General features: G+C 40.7%; 3 protein-coding genes, 1 long non-coding RNA gene, 2 other non-coding genes and 1 pseudogene across 6 annotated transcripts in view; 3 read left to right on the top strand and 4 right to left on the bottom strand.

Moving 5' to 3' along the window:
* Positions 1-171: 171 nt before the first annotated feature.
* On the bottom strand, positions 172-5,998 carry LOC126605763 (protein ACCUMULATION AND REPLICATION OF CHLOROPLASTS 6, chloroplastic-like; annotated as a pseudogene).
* TRNAE-CUC (transfer RNA glutamic acid (anticodon CUC)) lies at positions 3,133-3,205 on the top strand. The gene has a single exon. It is a non-coding gene; the product is annotated as a tRNA-Glu (tRNA).
* LOC126605678 (probable LRR receptor-like serine/threonine-protein kinase At4g36180) lies at positions 5,737-9,514 on the top strand. Its single transcript, XM_050273098.1, has one exon. It carries the CDS (start codon positions 5,997-5,999, stop codon positions 9,417-9,419), a length of 3,423 nt encoding a protein of 1,140 aa, XP_050129055.1. The 5' UTR covers positions 5,737-5,996; the 3' UTR covers positions 9,420-9,514.
* A 2,608-nt stretch (positions 9,515-12,122) lies between these two features.
* Positions 12,123-12,195, top strand: TRNAE-CUC (transfer RNA glutamic acid (anticodon CUC)). Its single transcript has one exon. It is a non-coding gene; the product is annotated as a tRNA-Glu (tRNA).
* A 1,758-nt stretch (positions 12,196-13,953) lies between these two features.
* LOC126605710 (uncharacterized) overlaps positions 13,954-23,879 on the bottom strand; it is a 93,899-nt gene continuing 83,973 nt past the window's right edge. The window contains exon 2 of the long non-coding RNA XR_007617030.1: positions 13,954-14,491. This is a non-coding gene — a long non-coding RNA (uncharacterized LOC126605710). The remainder of the gene's footprint in view (positions 14,492-23,879) is intronic.
* On the bottom strand, positions 14,624-19,212 carry LOC126605677 (probable LRR receptor-like serine/threonine-protein kinase At4g36180). The gene has a single exon (XM_050273097.1). It carries the CDS (start codon positions 18,168-18,170, stop codon positions 14,733-14,735), a length of 3,438 nt encoding a protein of 1,145 aa, XP_050129054.1. The 5' UTR covers positions 18,171-19,212; the 3' UTR covers positions 14,624-14,732.
* Positions 19,353-22,808, bottom strand: LOC126605698 (1-acylglycerol-3-phosphate O-acyltransferase-like). The gene is made up of 9 exons (XM_050273128.1): positions 22,530-22,808; positions 21,985-22,221; positions 21,320-21,366; positions 21,064-21,182; positions 20,815-20,975; positions 20,155-20,264; positions 19,973-20,072; positions 19,739-19,862; positions 19,353-19,640 (listed from the first exon to the last, which is right to left on the bottom strand). The coding sequence occupies exons 1-9, from the start codon at positions 22,748-22,750 to the stop codon at positions 19,515-19,517; spliced, it is 1,245 nt and encodes a 414-aa protein (XP_050129085.1). The 5' UTR covers positions 22,751-22,808; the 3' UTR covers positions 19,353-19,514.

Below are 23,879 nucleotides of genomic sequence, written 5' to 3'. Positions count from 1 at the left end.
CCATGGCCGCGGTGGTAAATTGCAGGCACAGAAACAACAGTTATATCTCTCTGTTTTCGTGTTAAACATGATACGGCTCCAAAACCAGGCCGGGCTAAGAGAAATGTCGCTTTCTGTGGCCAGGTCGATAAACTCGTACTAATTTTGACTGATTATATGAACTCAATAACATTTTACCAATGAACTTATTCTTCTATTCTTTATTTATATGATGTATCCCTTGTTTTACGCGCGTGGACTGGTAACAACACGTAAATCTTGCCAATCGCACCCAGAGAGCGTAAAACTTACAAAGAACAAACTTAAATAGAAAAACAAGACATCATTTACAGAAGGCGTCAACGTACCTTACAATGTTTTTTTTTTTTATGATTGGAGGACGGCTCCTTCACTGATCTTCCATCCCGAGCTCGAACAAGACATCTCGTATCTCGTGGTATACGCTCTGCTGTTTGAGTCATTGTGCTCCGGATGGAGCACATCAGTTAACTGGGCCATCTCTTCAAGAGTTGTTTCCACCACAGCACGCTGCCCATCTAGCGATACAGTCACACTGTCAATGCTCAAGTTCAACAGGGTGTATTCATAGGACCAATTAAGCTGTGCAATCTTGGTTGCACGGTCTGTCCATATCTTCAACATCTCACCATCCAAAACCTGGCAGTTTTAACAATGTCAGGACATGCATCAAATTGGTGACTAGCTCAATGACATCGTTATTCATCCACAAAAACTAAAGAATTCCCTACCTCAGATAATTTTTCCAGAGAATGATTAGGTCCGAAAGCCGGAGATTTTATGTTCTGCCATTTGCGAACAAGACCTTCAGCTATTCTTGCATCCATTTTGGGTATTTCCTCTGCAGATTTTTCATCTCCTGGTAGCCCTGGCATGGTTATATGAATTAATTTTCATCCCCTTGCATCAAGAGTAAAGCGGCAAGCTTACGAAGTGAAATGGACCGACTCGAAGGAAGAAATATCCCAGTACTACTGGCTATTGAAAGATTCATCATAGCACTTTGACAAATAGCTAGCGAAATACTACCACGGGCTTTTCCGGTTGAGTGAAATAACATGTCATCAAGCATATTGAAGTGGAAAATGACAAGATATCAAAGTATTTTTCATGTTTCATAACTTAGTTGACGAAAATAAGGCTTTGTTAATCATTTTACTAATACTCTAGTGCACGGTTAAAATCATACCTGCACATGTGACATCAGATGCAGTCACTGAGCTAAGTTCTTTATGCAGGTTGGATGAGCTCCTCCATGAGGGTAAATACCTCAATCCAATCAACGTTGTCAGTCCAATTACCACACCAGCACACATAATCTTAACAGTTGCGTCTTTGATTTTGTCAGTCATCAATTCTTCTTCGCGTATTCCAACAGAACCATTTCTTCCAGAAACCTCACCTACATGGACAGATTCATCTCTATCAGATTCTTCCAGAGGCTCTCCATTTTCCACAGGAAGAAATGGATATTTCATTTCATTATCTTCTTGAGGCGTAAGATTCTCATCCCTGTGACCCGGAGGAAACACCTTCTGCAATGCCTGAATTGCGCTCACCTTGAAATTACCAAGAACTGCGGAAGCCTCAGCTCCAATATTCACTATGGCAGCAGCGGCAGCTAAGGGCGAACCATTAGTTCTGTCCAGCCTCTCTAAGTATCTCAAGACTGTAAGATCGTCATAGTAATCTCCAAGTCTGAACTCTATATCTTTTGTGTCTCTAAACCTTGAGTTCTCCAAGACAAATTCTACAACAGATGGATTTCTATATAGTGAATTATCATTGTCTAGGCCCAACCATGAGCGACACTCATCAAGATCCCCAAGAAGAAGTGAACAGAGACCCCTCTCTAAAGCAAAGTCTACCTCACTATAGATGTCGACAGAATGTCCTACAGCTGTTACTTTGGATTGCTGAAGTTTCTGGAACAGGTTATCAGCATCTTGAATGTGATGAGGCTTCTTAGCAACGAAGGCTTGAGCAACAAGCGCAAGTGCCACTCCCTAAACTTCGAAGCTTTCCAAAGCCCTCTCAAGCACTTCACAACCCCGAATAAAATCAGGCGGGGACAATTCCATTGCATCCCTCGACATGTCAACATAAGCAAGTGCCATGACCAAAACGACATCTTGCTTGAACGACTTGGGCAGCCTCTCTCTTAGCAAACTCTCCCCAATTTGAAGAACCAGCTCAGTCTTCCCAGCTTCTTGCAGCACGCACAGAGCTCCAGGAACCTACAAATAGCTCAACACAATAAAATACAGCCGCTCTCTGTTTGTTTACTGACCCAATGCAGTAATGCGGAGAAAGGCTAATGAAAAAATTAAATTTTAATACCAAATTTTGCTTTATTTTATCTCAATTTTCACTTGGAAATCGTAGTAATGTAGATAAAACTAACTAGAATCAGAATTCAATACCACGTTTTCTTAATTTCTAAACAATGTCCATTACTTTCCTCAAGTTTCTCAGCAACCAAACAGAACACAACGAAGTGAAACCACACAATTACCTTATCCCAAGGAACTTGAGTGATGATGGTTCCATCTTCGTCTTCGGCGAGGCCCTGGTTGTACTCTCTTCTGGAGGCGGGGTCGGCTAGGGTTTCGCAAGCGGCTAGAAGAATCTGCCTCCGGCTGAACAGCGCCTCCTGGGTGAAGCCGTACTGAGGCGGCTTGGAAGTCCTAGCCTCGTACGCCCTCCTTATACAGTCTCCGAGGAAATGCTGCTGGGCGCCCAGCACCTGGTAGAAGTCTATGGGGATGGACACGTGGCGCTCGGGGGGAGAAATTGCGGTAGGCAGGTGGGGAGGAGCGAGAGTGGCGGTGGCGGAGGAGAGGGAAAGGTGGTCTTAGGATGAGTCGCCGAGGAATTGGAAGTCGGCGAGGAGGCGCTCGGCCCATTTGCTGGCGAAGCAGATGGTGGGATGGGGCTGTTGGGGTTTTCGGTGGCGGCGGAAAGGGAGGAGGCGGGGAGAGGAGAAGCCGATGCCGAAGTGTTGAGGGTCTCCATTGGAGAGTTTGACGCGTCTGCTTAAACCCTCTCAATCATTCCTGGGAGATTCATCCTTTTAACTCAACATGCCGAAATTAACATTTCGTAAGCAACGAATCCGTTGTAGTCTAGTTGGTCAGGATATTCGGCTCTCACCCGAAAGACCCGGGTTCAAGTCCCGGCAACGGAATTTTATTTATATACTTTTAGTCGTTTTTATTTTCATATGGGCTTCAGTTAAAGGCTCATTGAGAAGCTGCTCTCATTTCTGTAGCCCAAAAAATTATTGTGGATATAGGCCCAAAAAATTATTGTGGATATAGGCCCAACTTCAAACATTATCAAGTGTTTTTTTTATTCATAAAATATAGGCACTATTCTAAAAATCTCTGCCTATACCCTGTTTAGGCGCTAGGCGGCTAACCACCGTACCGATTAATGTCTAGGCGTTTGAAAATTAAGAAAGTGCTCCCAAACTCGCTGAGGTGCCCGCCCAGACCTGCCTAGACACATACTTAGGTTGTAACTCACTTAAATAGAAAATAGACAAATTTCCTTTTGCATTTTATTGTTTCCAGTAAATTGTAAGATACTTATTGATCATTTAAATAAACACATATTATATGTTTACTCCTCATGTTTTCATTGTGTTTCAATACTTCATAATATATATGTCATTTTATTTTATAGTTTATGATGAAATTATATATATTTTAAGTATAAACAAACACTTATTCACACGAAATACAATAGATTTACCAAAATCTGCCTAGTCCGCCTAGGTGCTAAACCCTAGCCCGCCATCCGACTAGCGTCTATCGCCTTTTATAACCTTGACAGATAATCTTCTATGTTAAATTATATTGTATGAAAGAGAGATTCAAATACGAATGACATGAAAGCGCAATTGTAACTACTAATTTAAGCTTATTCCATATTCATAGCCGTGACATATTTTTTGTCTGATTATGTGAATAATATAATATTAGTTTAAAATATGATAATTATTCAATAATCTTAACTAAAATAAATAGGTCACGGCTACGGAATAAGTTGAAGAAGAAAAAAATGCAAGGGCTACGTACGAAGTAGGAAAAATACTTACTTTGTCCGTTTCTCTCGTGACGTGAATAAAGAAATTCATAACAGAAACGTTATCCTTAATCCGTCATATAATTGGCGGGATTCCACGTCCACTTGTACAATAAAATAAATTAAAAATCGTTTTCCCAGGAAACCAGTCAACGTGTCTCTTGGGGTGAAATTATCAAACTCCACATTGACAAAAACTCAGAGAAGTTCGTGATTCAGGGGCCCAGCATGGGCCATGGCCCATTAGAATTAAGAAAAGCGCAGAAACAGAAAGACCAATGAAAAGTGAGTTATTCCCTAAAAAAATGTGTAATGTGATATCATGACGTGTTAAATATTTCAATGTGATGGTCACATTGTCCCTCTATACTCTTATTTTGTGAGTTATAATATGTGTGAGCCACATTGATAAATAAATATATGTAATAAGGTACACATCTCTTGCTTTTAAGTATAAAGAGAAGTATTAAATATATGGGAGACTTTGGATGCGGTCCCTAGTTATGAACAATCTTTGACTGAAACTTTGTTGGTTTTCAATTTTTGATCCAAGTCCCTAAAATTAATTGATAATTTATTTCTATGTACGTTACTATATTTTTTAAATTAAAAATTAAAATTTATAGTTGTTTATATTAATGAGATTTTAAATAAAAAACATAATTTGTGGGATTAAAAATATTAAAATATAAATATACTATTGTGTGTGTGTGTGTAAACATGGGTACATTCATAAAAAATAACCAAAAAATTATTGTATCAAAACATGGGTACATTCTTCAAAATGGGTACATTTAGCAAAAATAAAAATGGGTACAAATAAATTAAAAAATATGGGTACAATACAAATAAAACTTTAAAAAATATGGGCACAAAAAGAAATTAATATATGGGTACAAATTAAAATTGAAAGGAAAATTGGTACAAATTAAAAAAGGGTTGCAAATTAAAAATGGGTACAAACTAAAAATAAAAATATATGATAAAAAATTTAGCCATAAATATAAATATACTAATTGTAACATTTTTAATATTAAATGAATATATTTATAAATAAAAAATATTTTATTAATGAAATAATTAATGATATTATTAATACAAAGGACCTTGATCAAAAATTGAAAAGTAATAAGGTTTTAATCAATAGAGTAGTAAAAATAAGGATGAAAACCTAATTACTCCTAAATATATTCTTTCAAAATATAACTTTTATAAATTATTTATCATTTCACAGTTTATTGATAATTCTTATATCAATATTGTAAAATATTATATTAAAAACATGAGGTCACAATGAATTCATGAAGAATTTTACTATTGAGCGAATATCTTTAACATTTCTCTAGTTACACATCACTCACTTTTACACATCATATAAATTCTAATGCCTGTTGGCGGACTACGTGGCAAGTCCGGCTCACGAATTACCCAGTCGTCTCATATTTGGGTATTACCCGGCCTTGCAGGGGCTCCATTTATGTGAGAGAATGCCGGACCACGGACGGCCGTATATAAGAACCTCGCCGGAAAGAGACTTTCTGCGGTCATTTTCACAAATTAAAAAGGTTTAATATTTTTTGGTCAATTTAAAAAAGGTTTCTTTTAGATTATAGCTTTTGGGGAAACGGGAAAAACAAAAAATAAAAAATCCACAGCACAAACGCAGATACACAAATTAGTTGCCCTCCAAGCGCAGCATATGGCGTCGTTTCTCTCAAAACCCCTTTCCCTTCCGTTTCTTCACACGCTCCTCCCACCCCACCACAAACCCAGCATTCCTACCACTGCCACCAAAACACCCAACAATTAACACAAAATTGAAACTATATACCCAGCACATTCTGCGTTCCACTACTCTCTCTGACCTCACCGCATACCCAGCACTACTCATGGCAACGGCTACTTTCTACTTCCTCTTCATCGTAGCATTTGCTGTTCCCTTTTGCTTCGCCGCCGCTTTAACACCCGCTCAACGGCAAGCATCATTACCGGAGATCCAAGCGTTAACGGCGTTTAAGAGCAACCTCTACGACCCGCTTGGCGCGCTGGACGGCTGGGATGCGTCCACGCCGTCAGCCCCGTGCGACTGGCGTGGCGTTGGCTGTGAAGATAACCGAGTTCAGGAGCTCCGCCTGCCTCGTCTCCACCTCGGCGGCCGAATTACTGACCACCTCGCCGACCTACGCGACCTCCGCAAGCTCAGCCTCCACAGCAACAACCTCAACGGCTCTATACCTTCCTCTCTCTCCCAATGCGCTTTGTTACGCGTCCTTTACTTGCACGGCAACTCCCTCTCCGGGACTCTCCCGCCGGCGATTTTCAACCTCACCAACCTCCAAATCCTCAACGTTGCTCACAACTTCCTCTCCGGAAAAATCTCCGGCGACATTCCGGTGAGCCTTCGGTTCCTCGACCTTTCATCGAACACATTCTCCGGGGAGATTCCGGCGAATTTCTCCGCCGACTCAAGCCTCCAGCTCGTCAACCTCTCGTTCAATCGGTTCTCCGGCGTGGTTCCGGCGACCATCGGAGGTCTCAAGAATCTTGAATATCTGTGGTTTGACTCGAACCAGCTGTATGGCACTCTGCCCTCGGCGATTTCCAACTGCTCGTCGCTCGTGCATTTGAGCGCCGACGACAACTCGCTGAGAGGTCTGGTTCCGACGACGATCGGAGCGATGCCGAAGCTTCAGGTGGTGTCGCTGTCATGGAACGAGCTGTCAGGGTCTGTCCCCACGTCGTTGTTGTGCGGTACTGCTAACAACGACTCGTCGTTGAGGATCGTGGAGCTCGGATTCAATGCGCTCACGAGCATTGCTGAGCCGCCAGATATCTCAAAATGTTCGAGTATATTGGGGGTTCTGGACTTAAAATCCAATCGGATAAGTGGTCCGTTCCCTTCTTGGTTGACAAACGTGACAACAATTATGAGAGTTCTAGATCTTTCTGGAAACATGTTATCGGGTCAACTGCCGGCGGAGATTGGCAATCTTCTCCGGTTGGAGGAGTTTCGGGCGGCAAATAATTCGCTGAGTGGTGAACTTCCCAATGAGATTGTGAAATGTAGTTTGTTACAGGTCCTTGATGTTGAAGGAAACAGATTTTTGGGTCAAGTTCCTTTGTTTTTGGGAGGAATGAGGAGCTTGAAGGTGTTGTCTTTGGGTAGGAATTTATTCTCCGGCGACATTCCAGCGAGTTTAGGAGCGCTTTCGCAGCTCGAATCCTTGAATTTGAGCAACAATAATCTGACCGGGAAAGTTCCAGATGAGCTCATGATGCAGCTAAGCAACTTGACAAGTTTGAATCTGAGTAACAACAGATTTTCTGGTGAGATTATTAATGTTGGAGATTTGAAGAGCTTGCAGGTTTTGAATTTGAGCAATTGCGGGTTTTCGGGTAGTGTTCCTGCCAGCGTTGGTGGTTTGATGAAGCTTGAAACACTGGATTTGAGCAAGCAGAAGCTTTCCGGGGAGTTGCCGGTTCAGATTTTCGGGTTGCCAAATTTACAAGTGGTTGCTCTGCAGGAAAATCACTTATCTGGAGATGTCCCTCAAGGTTTTAGTAGCTTGATTAGTTTGATCTATCTAAACATGTCTTCCAATGCCTTTACTGGTGTTATTCCCACCACTTATGGATTTCTCAACTCATTACTTGTTCTATCATTGTCTGGAAATCGCATTTCGGGCACAATCCCACAAGAGCTTGGAGATGGTTTGAATCTTCGAGTTCTCGAGCTTCGTTCTAATCAATTAGGAGGCGAAATTCCAGCCGATATCTCTCGCCTATCCAATTTGAAAGAGCTCAATGTAGGTCACAATAAGTTGACAGGTGAAATCCCAGAGGAGATTTCCAACTGCTCCTCTCTGACTTCTCTGTTGTTAGATGGGAATCAACTTTCGGGTCAAATACCAAACTCATTGCCTAAGTTATTGAACCTCACAGCGTTAGATCTTTCCTCTAACAGGCTGAGCGGCACCATCCCAGATAATCTTTCGCTCCTCGTCCCTCACTTGAAATACCTGAATTTGTCAAACAACAACCTTGCTGGAGAGATTCCAAAGCCGCTGGGTTCCCAGTTCAACGATCCTTCTGTGTTTGCAATGAACAGAGATTTATGTGGGAAGCCGTTGAATAGAGAATGTGCAGATGTGAGAAGGAGAAAAAGGAATAGGTTGATTTTATTAATTGGGGTGGCTGTGGCAGGAGCTTTGCTTCTGGCATTGTGTTGTTGTGGCTACGTTTACAGCCTCTTGCGATGGCGGAAAAAGCTTAGAGAAATGGTAACCGGGCCCCAAAAGAAGCGAACAAGCCCTCGAGGAAGCTCAGGAGACAGGAGCCGGGGAAGTGGAGAAAATGGAGGGCCAAAACTTGTAATGTTCACCAGCAAGATCACGTATGCGGAGGCATTAGAAGCAACAAGACAATTCGATGAGGAAAATGTGCTAAGCAGGGGAAGATATGGACCTGTATTCAAGGCTACATTCCAAGATGGAATGGTTCTTTCAATACGGCGTCTTCCTGATGGATTCCTCGATGAAGGAGGTTTTCGCAAAGAAGCTGAAGCTCTTGGCAAGGTGAAGCATCGAAACCTAACAGTCCTCCGAGGCTACTACGCAGGTCCTCCCGACGTGAGGCTCCTCGTGTACGATTACATGCCAAATGGAAACTTAGGCACTCTTCTCCAAGAGGCATCTCACCAAGACGGGCACGTTCTAAATTGGCCAATGCGGCACCTCATTGCGCTCGGCATTGCCCGCGGATTAGCATTTCTCCACTCCATGTCAATCGTACACGGTGATGTAAAGCCACAAAACGTTCTTTTCGATGCTGATTTCGAAGCGCATTTGTCCGAATTTGGACTAGACCGGCTAACCATAGCCACACCAGCAGAAGCTTCATCGTCTACTACGCCGATCGGGTCCTTAGGCTACGTATCCCCTGAAGCTGCATTGACGGGGCAAGCGACGAAAGAAGCCGACGTGTACAGTTTCGGGATTGTATTGTTGGAGATTTTAACCGGGAGGAAGCCGGTGATGTTTACACAAGACGAAGACATTGTCAAGTGGGTGAAGAAGCAGCTGCAGAGTGGTCAAGTTTCCGAGCTGCTCGAGCCCGGGCTGCTCGAAATTGACCCCGAATCGTCGGATTGGGAAGAGTTCTTGCTCGGAGTGAAAGTGGGGCTTCTTTGCACGGCTCCTGATCCGCTTGATCGGCCGTTGATTGCCGACATTGTGTTCATGCTTGAAGGTTGCAGGGTCGCACAGGATATTCCGTCCTCAGCTGATCCCACCTCTCTGCCTTCACCGGTCTAATTTTTAATTTAATTTTTTAATTTTAACAAATCACTATCCTCAATCATCATCGTCTTCATTTCTGCAGTTGTATGTACTTATTGGTTTGCCCTTTATTCCTCTCTTTTCCTGCTTTTGCTCAATTTCATAACTTGCACCTGACAGCGCCGAAAGACTTAATCTAAGTTCTCCTGAATCGTGGACGTTAAAGAATGTTAAGGCGAAAGTGTTCGTAACTATTATGCCTCGCTACGTGTTTAACTTTGCATCGCATAGTTTATTTGAGACGGTATCACTTTAACGTCTATGTTTTCTCGTATGTTTTGAGATAGTTATTTTTGGCAAACAAATATTAGTACGTAAGGGGAGAATTTGACTACGACGGATATGCTACGGTGGTGAAATCTAAGTTAGTTCTTAATGACCACTTCAAATATTTAAGCAGAACATCATTCAATTTCATTGTAGTGGCTTGGTGTAGGTTAAGGTATATTTCTTAGGAAAACTAATGAAAATTTCAAAAAAAAACTAGTTTGAACGAAAAATGACAAATAAAGATGTAGTGAATAGTACCAGAGAAGGTAAAAATATGTTTATTCGTTAAAAGCAAACAGTACCGGAAATATTTTGTTAAAACTTTCTTATTTCTTTTTTGTAGTTATTCTAATTCCCGCCAAATGACAAATTCTCAATCGGGTGCCACGTGTCGAGCCCTGAAGACAGGTGAAAGTAGCCGTTAAGATACGACGTCTCCCTTCAGGGCATAGGCGTCTTTATCGGAAAAAGAGATGCACAGGCGTCGGGACCCACGGAAGTGTCGGACCCCTACGCTAATCAGATTCTTTGGGCATTGCACGTCGGATTTTAGTCGATAAAGTGTTGACCATCACGTGGTCCCTGACCGGTCCAAAGAGCATTCGATGTGAACCGACACTGACCTTTTCCTTCAAGATTTTTTTAGAGATGTGATATCCACACATTCATTTTCTTCTTCCACATCTTTTTTATTTTTGACCGTTGTATCGGATGAATTGAAGAGGGCTTGAAAACTTTGAGTTTTAATGATAAGGACAAAATAAAGGGTAAAGTGAATAGTACCAGGAATGACTTTTTAATGTAAAAATGTGGTTTTTCGTTAAAGTGAACAGTACCAGGTGTTTTTCGTTAAAGTTCCCTTTTATTTATTATACTTTATTTCCTAAATTCTTTGCCATCTTATACCAAACGAATTCATCTAAACACATTTTATACAAGTTATTCTCTGATAAAATGCTCTAGTCTATAATTCACCCCATGCAACAAACATCTAATATACATGTGTGACTTTAACGCTAAGACCATCTCCAACCCTTAGTTTAAAATTTAAAATTTTTAGTTTAGAAAATTTAGATTTTAACCCAAAAATAGTTTTTCTGCTTCAACCCGTATGGTCTAAAATTTTAACACTAGATTATTAAAGAAAGAATTTAGATTATTTTTTTTTTCTTAAAGTAACTTTAAAAAATATATATATGCAGGCGATCCTAATTTAATTTTATGAACAGTTTAACTTAAAAATATTTAGATTATGATAAATACTGAAAAATCACTAATCGACACCATGAAACTCGTTAAACACTATGAAAAAATATGAAACAAATTAAAGATTTTTTTTAATTACTTTAGCCGTTAGAGTTAAATTTGGACTGTTAAAAAAAAAATTTACCATTAAATTTCATAAAATTAGATCTTAACCATTGGATTTAATGAATTTAAAAATAAAAATCTTGTTTGCAAGAGAAAATTTCTGGTGATTGAAACAGTTGTAAACAATAATAGGACTGGCACATAGAAAACTGTGTGGTTGTTGTGGATCCCACAACTGCATCAGACTGCGACATCACCACTGAGTAATAAGAACAAGAACAGAGATGGTAATAGAAAGGTTGCAGAGTACGTGACCAAGTGAAAAAAGTGAAAGGGATGGTTAAAATGAAGGTGAATTTCATTGAGGATGGGCATGCACGACGGATGTATAACAAATATCAAATGAAAGTCGACAACACATTTAATCGGGTCATGAAAAACGACCAGACCATCGAACAAACTTTTCACTGTATTCAATTGCATGACATGTCGTTCTCACTTCCATTGCAATTGCATGCATTTCATAACTCGCTCGTGCCATTCACAGGCTACCAATACCACCATCTATTACGAGAGAAATTTTCATGTATCGTTTGTTGTATACCTTTCATTTTATATCTTTTGTCGTTTGCTTTGACGGAAGTGATTTGAATGACATGAATGACTTGCATAAGTTATTATTGCTCCCTTCCAGGTCATTATTGGCATCTAATTCACAAATGCATTGTAATCGAGTATTGACCCAACATGACTATGTGCAATACTACTAAATACAAAAACACATTAAGCGAGTGTTGACTTCATATTTATAATCCCATCTTTTGTATAAAAAAAACTTGAGTACGGGAGCTTGACTAGCTAGAACCGTCTGCATTGAAAATTGCAGCCTATTTGAAGTCGAAAGGTAACAAAATACAACCTATGTGCAATGTTTGTATTAGCAAACCATGGTGTAAATCATCCCTCAGTTTTTCCTATAGGCATTTAAGCATACAAGTGTAACAAAGATACACTTCAAAAATTCAAAGATTTGATGCGTGAGGACTCTTACTGATTAGTGCACTATTTATAACGTATGCGTGCAACTTACATCAACAATCCGTTGTAGTCTAGTTGGTCAGGATATTCGGCTCTCACCCGAAAGACCCGGGTTCAAGTCCCGGCAACGGAAACATTATTATGTTTTTTTATAACTTTTTGCTTTTGGGTGTTTAATTTCATATGGGCCTATGGCCAATGGCCCAATTTCTTACATTACCAAGCCCTTACTTTTATTTTTGGTTTCATAATTTCATATGGGCTTTTGCCAAAGGCCCAATTTCTTACATTACAAGCCCATATTTTTATCTTTGGTTCCATTTTTCAACTGATTACTTGTTCCTTCCTCCTTCCCATTCTCATAGTGTGCGCCTCACGTCAGTCAAAGGAAAATAATTTCCGCATACCTCTTTCCTCCATGATTCTCTTTTAATTGATTTAATTTCAATTTAAAGACTAGAAAAAAATTCAAAGATTGCATGTGTAGAAAAAAGTATGCGGATATCATTCTCCTCAGACAAATGTCAAGGTCTGAGTGAATTAGAGGCAAATAAGGGTAAAGTCTATGGGAGTGACATGTCTTTGCAATTGAATAGTGAGTGGTACTTCCTGCTCCTTTACTTTAGTGGTCTGTTCGTTTTCATGATATTTTATAGGGTCCATTTAGACCACATTGAACTAACTTGCTAATAGAAATAAAACCGACTTTTTTTTTTTAATTTCAAAAGGAGATCAGCTGTAATTTTGCCATGCTTGTCTACTCTTTCAAAGATAAAAAAGACTCGCAGAAGATTTTGGTCTACCTGGCCACTAAAATAAGGGAAAGGATCCTCTCTGGATTCCTTCCAGTCGGATCCTCAAGATCTCAAAAATTACTTGCAAGGCTTGCCTCCAACAGAGCCAGATCCCTTTGGTTCGATTTTCTTTTGAACGGATAGATTTGAAGGATCCTCTAAATTTAGATGGAAGAGATCCGAAGATAATCCTTTCCTTTTTTTTTTGTCAAATAATAGATTTTGTTCGATTAGATGTTAGATTAGTTATCAACGAAGTTTAAACTTATGTTGTAATGTAAGAACTTAACTTTTTTCCACCATTGTAGTAAAATATTATTTGCCAAAATAAAACCCACTTGGTCACATCAATGCTGTTGAAAGAGATAAGGGACCACGTGCTGGCAGCAACATAAAAAAAAAAAAAAAAACCACGTGCCGGTTAACAATATCCTAATAATATCCGACGTGCAAGCAAGGCCCAAAGAATCTGATTGAGGGACCACGTGCCTAGCGAACGTTCTATCTTAACGGCTACTTTCACCTCTCTATAGGACTAGCCACGTGCTTCACCCCAAATGAGCTAACTTACACACCCAATCATACACGGATTCGGTGAGTCCCATGCCCAGTAGCGGAGGGAAAGGGGGTCAATGGGTTCACATGACCCCAACAACTCTATATTACTCCACACTATTTTTTCTATTGATCCCAATACCCCAATAGCAACTTCCAATAATTAAGTTCAGCATTTGCTTACACACTTTATGTTTATGAACACTTTTTTTTTTTAAATGAGAAGGAGAGAGGGAGAGAGAGAGAGAGAGAGAGAGAGAGAGAGAGAGAGAGAGAGAGAGAACGTGGGGGGGAGGAGTGAGAGGTTTTTGTTTTTGTTTTTTATTTTTTATTTTAAATATTAAAGGTATTTTAACAGGTGAAACTGCAATAAAAAGAAGTAAAATTTAGACCTGTGAAATTACATTATTGCCCATCATTTTTTTTGTATGATAGAAGATTAAATAGTCTTTTCCCTGTCTTTTGGTTGACAAAGAGGGTTTCATTAATTAATAGAGATGTATGCATGCTTGCTTTAATTTTCATTATTTATTAAAACAATATATTAATCAACAGTATTTCATAGTGACTTCAATGAATTAAAAAGATTGATCAATAATCTTGCACAAAAGTTGGTGTATTTGTTTATGGCAGCCAATTCCTACATCCGCCATTGCCCATGCCAATATTGTTCTATACCAATAATACATGTGTGAAGCATACGTTGTAACACCAACACTAATAGTATTACCTGTACATGTAAATCACTCTCATGTTTAAAATAAAAAATTTACCCCCGTTAGCATTAGGAAAGTTGATAGCTTCATCACGATAGTCCATATTTTCAAAAAACAAAGAAGCCTTGTAGAGAAATTTCAGCCTCTCTTAAGCCACTACTGCTAGATTCATGAGCGCTCATAACTTGTGTGAATACGGGAAATAAATCTATTCCTTCAAAAATTTGAAACTGACTTTGGATCTAAGCTCAATAGAATTAAAAAAAAAAAAAGGAACTTTAACGAAAAACTCCCAGTACTGTTCATTTTAACGAAAAACCACATTTTTACACTAAAAAGTCAATCATAATACTATTCACTTTACCTTTTATTTTGTCCTTATCATTAAAACTCAAAGTTTTCAAGCTCTTTTCATTAGTTTTCTTAAAAAACCATGGAGTGGTCCCATGGCGCCGTTAGGTCACAGTTTTGAGCAAAATGAGGAAAAACACAAGAATAAAGGCCAAACATATGGTAGAAAATGAATTAATCAAAAACCTAAAACTGCGGGAACGAAGATAATGTAGTCTTTTTTTTTTTTTTTTTAATAAAACTGAGATTGAAAATTAGGCTGGTGAAGGCAGAGAGGTCGGATCAGCTGAGGACGGGATGTCGGGTCCGACTCTGCAACCTTCAAGCATGAACACAATGTCGGCAATGGATGGCCGATCAAGCGGATCAGGAGCCGTGCAAAGAAGCCCCACTTTCACTCCCAACAAGAACTCTTCCCAATCCGAAGATTCCGGGTCTAGTTCCAGCAGCCCGGGCTCCAGCAGCTCAGAAACTTGACCTCTCTGAAGTTGCTTCTTCACCCACTTCACAATGTCTTCGTCTTGAGTAAATGTCACCGGATTCCTCCCGGTCAATATCTCCAGCAATACGATCCCAAAACTATACACATCGGCTTCTTTCGTTGCTTGCCCTGTTAATGCAGCTTCGGGGGACACATAGCCTAGGGAGCCAATAGCGGTTGAAGACGAGGATGCTTTTGCTGGTGTGGCTATGGTTAGCCGGTCTAGACCAAATTCGGATAAATGGGCTTCGAAATCAGCATCGAAAAGAACATTTTGAGGCTTTACATCGCCGTGTACCATTGAGGCAGAGTGCAGGTAGGCTAATCCACGAGCAATGCCGAGTGCTATGAGGTGCCGCATTGGCCAATTTAATACATGCCCGTCTTGGTGAGATGCCTCTTGTAGAAGGGCGCCTAAGTTTCCATTCGGCATGTAATCGTACACAAGGAGCCTCACGTCAGGAGCACCGGCATAATAGCCTCGTAGAACTGTCAGGTTTCGATGCTTCACCTTGCCAAGATCTTCAGCTTCTTTGCGGAAGCCACCTTCATCAAGAAAACCATCAGTAAGACGTCGAATTGCGAGCACCATTCCATCTTGAAACATAGCCTTGAATACCAATCCATATCTTCCTCTGCTAAGCACATTTTCCTCATCGAATTGTCTTGTAGCTTCTAATGCCTCTGCATACGTGATCTTGCTATTGAACATCACGAGTTTTGGCCCTCCATTAGCGCCACTTCCACGGCTGCTTTTATCCCCTGAGCTTGTTCGAGGGCTAGTTCGCTTCTTCTGCACCCCAATTACTGTTTCTCTGAGCTTTTTCCGCCATCGCAGTAGGCTGTAAATATAGCCACAACAACACAATGCCAGCAGGAAAGCTCCACCCACAGCCACCGCAATTAATAAAGTCAACCTGTTTCTTTTTCTCCTTCTCACATCTGCACATTCTCTATCCAATGGCTTCCCACATAAATCTCCATTCCTTGCAAACACAGAAGGATCATTGAACTGAGAACCGAGTGGCTTCGGTATCTCTCCAGCAAGGTTGTTGTATGACAAATTCAGGTATTTCAAGTTAGGGACGAGGAGCGACAGACTTTCAGGGATGGTGCCACTCAGATTGTTAGAAGAAAGATCTAACGCTGTGAGGTTCAATAACTTAGGCAATGAGTTTGGTATGTGACCTGAAAGTTGATTCGCATCTAACAACAGAGAAGTCAGAGAAGAGCATTTTGAAATCTCCTCTGGGATTTTGCCGGTCAGCTTATTCTGACCTACATTGAGTTCTTTCAAATTGGACAGGTGAGATATATCACCTGGAATTTTGCCTTCTAATTGATTAGAGCGAAGCTCAAGTACCTGAAGATTCAAACAATCTCCAAGCTCTTGTGGGATTGTACCCGAAATACGATTTCCAGACAAAGATAGAACAAGTAAAGAGTTGAGAAATCCGTAAGTGGTAGGAATATCACCAGTAAAAGCATTGGAAGATAGGTTAAGATAGATCAAACTAATCAAGCTACTAAAACCTTGAGGGACATCTCCTGATAAGTGATTTTCCTGCACAGCAACAACTTGTAAATTTGGCAACCCGAAAATCTGAATCGGCAACTCCCCAGAAAGCTTCTGTTTACTCAAATCCAGTGTTTCAAGCTTCATCAAACCGCCAATGCTCGCAGGAACACTTCCAGAAAACTCACAATTGCTCAAATTCAAAACCTGCAAGCTTTTCAGCTCTCCAACATTAATAATCTCACCGGAAAACTTGTTATTACTCAGATTCAAACTAGTCAAGTTGCTTAGCTGCATCGTGAGCTCATCTGGAACTTTCCCAGTCAGATTATTGTTGCTCAAATCCAAAGATTCGAGCTCTGAAAGTGCCCCTAAATTTGACGGAATGGCACCAGAGAATAAATTCCCACCCAAAGACAACACCTTCAAGCTCCTCATTCCTCCTAAAAAAGAAGGGACTTGACCCAAAAATCTGTTTCCTTCAACATCAAGGACCTGTAACAAACTACATTTCACAATCTCACCGGGAATTTCACCACTCAGCGAATTATTCGCCACCCGAAACTCCTCCAACTGGAGAAGATTGCCAATCTTCGCCGGCAATTGACCCGAAAACATGTTTCCAGAAAGATCTAGAATTCTCATAATTGTTGTCACGTTTGTCAACCAAGATGGGAAGGGGCCACTTATCCGATTGGATTTTAAGTCCAAAACCCCCATCGCACTCGAACATGTTGAGATATCTGGCGGCTGAGCCATGCTCGTGAGTGCATTGAATCCGAGCTCCACAATCCTCAACGACGAGTCGTTGTTTGCAGTACTGCACAACAACGACGCGGGGACCGCTCCTGACAGGTTGTTCCGCGACAGCGACAACACCTGAAGCTTCGGCATCGCTCCGATCGTCGTCGGAATCAGACCTCTCAGCTCGTTGTCGTCCGCGCTCAAATGCACTAGCGACGAGCAATTGGAAATCGCCGACGGCAGAGTACCGTGCAGCTGGTTCGAGTCCAGCCACAGATATTCAAGATTCTTGAGACCTCCGATGGTCGCTGGAACCCCGCCGGAGAACCGATTGAACGAGAGATTGATCAGCTGGAGGCTTGATTCGGCAGATAAGTTCGCCGGAATTTCACCGGAGAATGTGTTCGAGGAAAGGTCAAGGTACCAGAGGCTCACCGGAATGTCGCCGGATATTTTTCCGGAGAGGAAATTATGGGCGACATTAAGGATTTGGAGGTTGGTGAGGTTCAAAATCGCCGGCGGAAGAGTCCCGGTGAGCGAGTTGCCATGCAGGTAAATGGCCCGTAACAGAGCGCATTGCGAGAGAGAGGGAGGTATAGAGCCGTTGAAGTTGTTGCTGTAGAGGCTGAGCTTGCGGAGGTCGCGGAGGCTGGCGAGGTGGTCAGTGATTCTTCCGCCGAGGTGGAGACGAGGCAGGCGGAGTTCCTGAACTCGGTTGCTGTAACAGACGACGCCGCGCCAGTCGCACGGGGCTGACGGCGTGGACGAATCCCAGCCGTCGAGAGCGCCAAGAGGGTCGTGGAGGTTACGCTTAAACGCCGTTAACGCTTGGATCTCGGAGAGTGACGTTTCTGGACTCGGCCGTTGAGCCGCCGTTAAGGTGGCGGGAAAATAAATTGTAGGAATAACAATTGTTATGAGGAAAAGGAAGAAGTAAGTGGCCGTCGCCATGAGAGAGGTCAAAGAGAGAGAGCACTGGAAAGCAAAATGGCCTGGGTTTATATACTAATTATGCTGAGTGTGGGGTGCATGCTGCTGGGTTTGCGGTGGGGTTTTGTGGCGGTGGTGGGAGGAGCTAGATCGAGAAAGACGGAGTCGGATCGAGAGGCCGCCATTGTCGCAGATGAGAAAGCGAAGAAGATCTGCTCAGAGGAAACAGATGGCGGAGTGAAAGAGGGACAGATTTAGGGTTTCTAACTTCCGTGTGAGGCTGTGAGCTGCTGAGTGATACTAATGACTGAAGTGGTGGTGTGTTATGGTGTGGCCAGATGTACGGGAAGTTCATAACCACGCAAATGGACTGATGCCACGTGGTAAGGTCGTACTTGGTTCGCTGTTGGAGTCAAAAAGTTTGAATCTCGAACAAGCTGATAGTCTCTTTTGGGTGAAGTCTTGCGTACTTTTGGACGAAGATTGCGACAAAAAAAGGGAAAAGCAAATCTCAGGACTTCCCTTTTTATTTATTTATTTATTTTCTTTTTAGTTTGAATACAAAAAAGGAGGAGAGAGAAAAATGGGTATAATAATTGGAGGAGGCCCCACGAAAAAGGTCAATGATGTTGTCCATGACGACTCTGGGAAAATATGGGGAAGATGGCGATTGGCGGGAGAAAATTTCAAACGTGCATTTAATTGCGACAGTATTCCAACTCAATCAAATAGTATTTTCTGTGTTGAATTATAACATGGCAACCGATATGGTGGGTTTTAAGGGGAAACGACTTACGCTCCCTCTCTATATACTCCTTGTATTTCTACTTCTAGTCGCATGATCGAATAACTTAACTATGAAATAAGAGATAAAAACAAATAGGATAGTGAGAGAATCATTTCTATCTTGATCGGTTTGGAATACCATCACAGTTGCTTTGCAGTTAGAGGTAAGTTGGAATAACTCCACAGGTGCTTATGGCCTTTAACTCTCACTCCCACCGTAATGAAAGCAACAAAATACAGGTTCAAAAAAAAAAAAATAAATAAAAAGAACTTAAAAACTTTGAGTTTTAACGATAAGAACAAAATAAAAAGGTAAAATGAATAGTACCAAGATTGATTAAATGTAAAAAGGGGTTTTTTATTAAAGTAAACAGTACCTGGGGTTTTTTTGTTAAAATCCCTTAAAAAAAATGATGGTAAAAGTGAATCTTCCCTCGGTTTCCTTTATTAATGTACGGATCTTACACTAAGAAAGAGGTAGGAATTTATGCATACAAAGAGTATCAAAGATACAGAGACTACTAGTTGGACTGTCTAATTTGTACAGAAATAAAAGGAAACGACGACTAAGTACACTTTTCAGGCAGATGTCAAACCTTGGGGAAAGGATTCAACCTCGGGGTCCTGCGAAAGAAATCTCCGGCAAGCGTAAAAAACAGCTGAATGGAATCGTTCGGGTTGGTCTATGAATACAAAGTGCCCAGCCTGCAATTTTTTATCAGGAAAACCTTATTCATCGAGATCAAAAAAATGAATTAATGACAATAACTTTGTGGATAAATAGAAGGCAGAGAGAAACATACATCCGGAATCCTAATGATCTCACATGGGACCTTCATTTTTTTGCCAGCTTCTTGAGCCCCTTGGTAGTTCATCCAGTCTTGATATCCGTAAATAAAAGTAGTCGGCACTTGCCACTCCGATGCACTGTACATAAAAGAAAAGGACACGCGTAAATGATTCGCTCAAAGCAACTTTATTACAACAGACTTCCAACTATTCTTTGATGTTCAGTAAAGAGATTAGTATCATCAGACCTCTGTATAAGGGGACTCCTAGCAAATGCTCCGAAAGATAATATGTACTTTAAGCACAGCTCCCCACTAGCTTTGGCTGCTAAAGTATGGTACACATAATCTGCAATTGAAAAAAGCAACCATCAAGATCTTAAAAGTTGGATATGTGTGTTCTGTGCACAAATAAATTGACCTTAAATTACCTGTTAGAAGTCGGGATTCCTCTTCAGTTAGTGCGGTCCCTGTTGAATAAGAACCAAATCTGGCAGTAGTGTATCTCCGAACGAGATTTGGACCCAAAGGCCCTAGTCCTCTGCAAAAATAAGGTAAACATACACAAACATAAGATCTAAGGAAAGCACAACATGAACCACCACTTTCTCTCTTTCATCTCTAATCCACCACTAATCTTTGGAAGAAATGGATTTCAAAGTGCACCAATGGCTCAAAATGCGCACGTTATGAATGAGAAAAAGTACTTCGTGTCCAAACTGACAATTTGAACAAAAGAACCACACAACTTGACAACATAATTTAAAAAAACAAACATAAACATGTGCATGCCTCCGTGCTTCCTCTGTCTATTCCTCTCAGGAGAAGGGTGAGAGAGGAGGGGAAGCATGGGTAATTAGTATGAGTGGAGGTGGGAAGCTCAAGTTGTTTCAAATAAATGCAAAAGAATAATATTTCCAAAGAATTAGTGTTAGAGGTTCATAGAACATGTTGCAACCTGCATCTGTAAAGTGTGCAACTACCATATCAGAAACCTACAAAAATGATTGAAATGGATAATATGTACCATGCATGATATGATTTTGCAAATCGTATTGACATTTGTATGAGGACGGAAAATATGTATCTACCTGACTAACTTCTGTGGAGTAAAATTAGACTCCCACAAATAGTTGAAAATTGCTCCTTTCCATGTTGCTTTGAATTGGTTAATCCTCTCATACGATGCATCCGACTCCAATGAAAACCCGACAGGCCCCACTAAAATCAAATGCTTAACGTGCTCTGGATGCTATCATATAAAAAAAAATTACGACCATGAATACCAGACCTACCACCATTATCCCTAGATTCAACTAAATATATGGGATAGCAAATACCTTCAGAGCGTACTTTGATGCAACATACCCACCAACTGAATGCCCAAGTAATATAAAGTTGCTGAGGTTTTTGGCTTTTCGCCATTCCTCAAAGGAATCGATGAACCATGCCTCAGTTTCTGCATTACCAGTTGCTAGTTAATTACTCTGGAAAAGTTATACTGTCCATCTTAAAGATTAATAGTGAAAAAAACTCTTGACCACCGTCAAAGTGAGTTATAACTTGCGGCACAAAGATCAAAATATAACGCCATACCTTCAGTGCTTTTACATGTAAAATCAGGCCTGCTTGATCCGCCCCAACTGTAAATAACATTAAACCAAGGATTTGAGAACAAAATATATCACAGAAATACACCCCAAAAAGCACCATCTAACATGGAACTACAAAAGGTTAAAACTGTTTGGCATCAAACATGAAAGGGAAGTTGTATGTCTTTAAAAAGTTTTCGACATCAGAAGGAAAAGAAACCAAGTGCACAGTAGAACTACAATGGAGAACACCAAAATAAAAGCCTGTGGACTCAGAGCTAGAAGAATTTGTATCCCAACAAAGCCTGTAGTAATTATTTAAGAAATGTTTCCGGAGCAGCAGACACCAAAAATAGAAAAGAAAAGAGTTTGATTTCCTTAAGAGAACCAAGACTAAGCATCTGGTACAAAAACACAAATACTTAAGCATCAGTTAGACTACTTAGAATTGTAAAATTATGTTCGTTCATCGCTGCGGTGTACATGTACAAGTTTTAACATTACAACTGAAAACAAAAGGATATCTTATTATCTTCACAAAGTAGTTAAGGTGAGTTGCACACCAAGGAATAACTTAAAGCATGTAAAAGTCAATAACTTCCAAGAGGGGTTAAAAAAACTAAGCAAACAGAGAATAAATTCAACAATCAACGTTAAGAATCTGCTCACCCTAGTTGATCAATGGCAAGGACCCTGAACCGACTGGCAAGGGCATCGAAATTTCTAAAGAAGAAACCTTGAGAAGCACCGTATCCGTGAATCATAACAATAGTAGGAGAATTCTCTTTGCTGTCAAATGAAACCGTGTTGATTTGCCTTTCTTCTTTGCTTTCGGATCGAAACCACCTGACTTTAGAGCCCGGTGGTCCAGATCCTATATTCACCAGTTCTTGAACATAAGGAGTCCTGCGAAATTCAAGCAATTCCAATTATTTTGTCAGAATTCAACCTTTTCAACCGTTCAGTAAATTGAAGAAATTTAAGAGTTGGGGTTTGAACACACAAAGTTGATAAGAAATTTGAGAAATTAGCCAACTTCAGCTCCAAATTAAGGTTCTTATTACAATTGTAATTCAGAAAAATCCTAAAAATTAGAACTTCATGACGGCACAAACTAACAAATTCGCTAGTTTCCGTTTCAGTATTTGCTCAACAAATTAACACAACTCTGCAATCAACCGAATTGAAGAGAGAGTGAGAGAGAGGTGGATTACTTGACAAGAGAGAGCAGGCGCTTCTCGGCGGCGATGATCTTATCGGTGGAAGTAGGGATCCAACGGAGGACAGAGGGCCAAAACGATTTGGACTTGGGATTAACCGCAGCAGCAACAGCATCGGATTCGTAGGCTGCAGCAACGGCGGCAGGGGAGGTTCGTTGCTCGGCGGACCTGCTAATTTCGCCGGCCATTCTCGACGAAATTCTACGCAGGTTCATACGCTTTCAAAACAATGGAAACTTTGATTTTTGGCTGCGACTAATAACGGACAGTTTATATATACGCCGACTCTTAGCCAATGTTTCGCGCTTTTTAGGCTCCGAAGGAAGGAGACAGAAGAGCTTCGTTTCTTCGAAGCTGATACTAGGGACACGTGTTAAATTCTGGATCAGTCGTCAGCATTGACGGTGATTCGAGTAAAGACGTTGGCGATGACGTAAATTTTAGCCTTGTGAGGCCCACATGAAACAGGAACGAAAGCCTCCGAGTTCACACACAATTTATTGTTTGGTGGTGCTATGCCAAACATCTATTTTAACCTCGCAAACACCATTATCAATTTTTGACTATTGAATTAAATAAATTAAAGAACATCAAAATACGTAACTCTCTAAATTTCTTATTTTTATGTAATCTTAATAATTTTTCGGATAGAATTTTGAGTAACACGTGTTGAGATGCAATTGGTTGTGCAAATTTTAGATAGGATTCTTATCTCCGTGACACTTCTTATTTTCAGCTTTCAATGTTGTAGGCATTTATAAGAAAAAATTTCAACAATAACCTGACGTTAGCTAGCCGTTGCTAGCTAGTGTCATGCTGACTCCAAGTAGCCGTTGGCATTCAAATAGGTTGAGTTGGAGGGCTGGCGAAATGTCAAGCTTGACATTCTAGTGTTGGAGGGCTGGGCTTGAGGGCGGGCTAGTTGGAAATGACCAGCCCACTAGCCCTCGGATGGATATGGTTTTCATGTCATTCTTAACTATTTTTAGCCCTACGATCCTTTGGCTGGATCAGTTGAAGATGACCTAAAAATTAATCCAAGAAATTAGACATAAAAGAAACTTACCCATTATAATTCTTTCCGCGGGTATTACAAAGGGTAAGTTTATATCATCAGTAAAGCCGTGAGCATGGTGAATTATTCAATTCAATCATGGAGACCAAACGATGCCCAAATGAGCCCTTAGGTCAACCCAAACACACGGCTCCAAACTCACTCTACCATGTTCACACTGGGGTTCGATGATTTCACCTTCATAAACCAAACTAAAAATACTCCAACGGACCATGCCAATAAATCGGTATCGCAACACATAACCACTGGCCAACAAATCCAGAAGCAAA

The sequence above is a fragment of the Malus sylvestris genome, chromosome 15 (genome assembly GCF_916048215.2).
Source record: "Malus sylvestris chromosome 15, drMalSylv7.2, whole genome shotgun sequence".
Classification (NCBI taxonomy): Eukaryota; Viridiplantae; Streptophyta; class Magnoliopsida; order Rosales; family Rosaceae; genus Malus; species Malus sylvestris.
The sequence above is the reverse complement of the archived record's forward strand: the minus strand, read 5'-3'. Positions and strand labels throughout refer to the sequence as shown.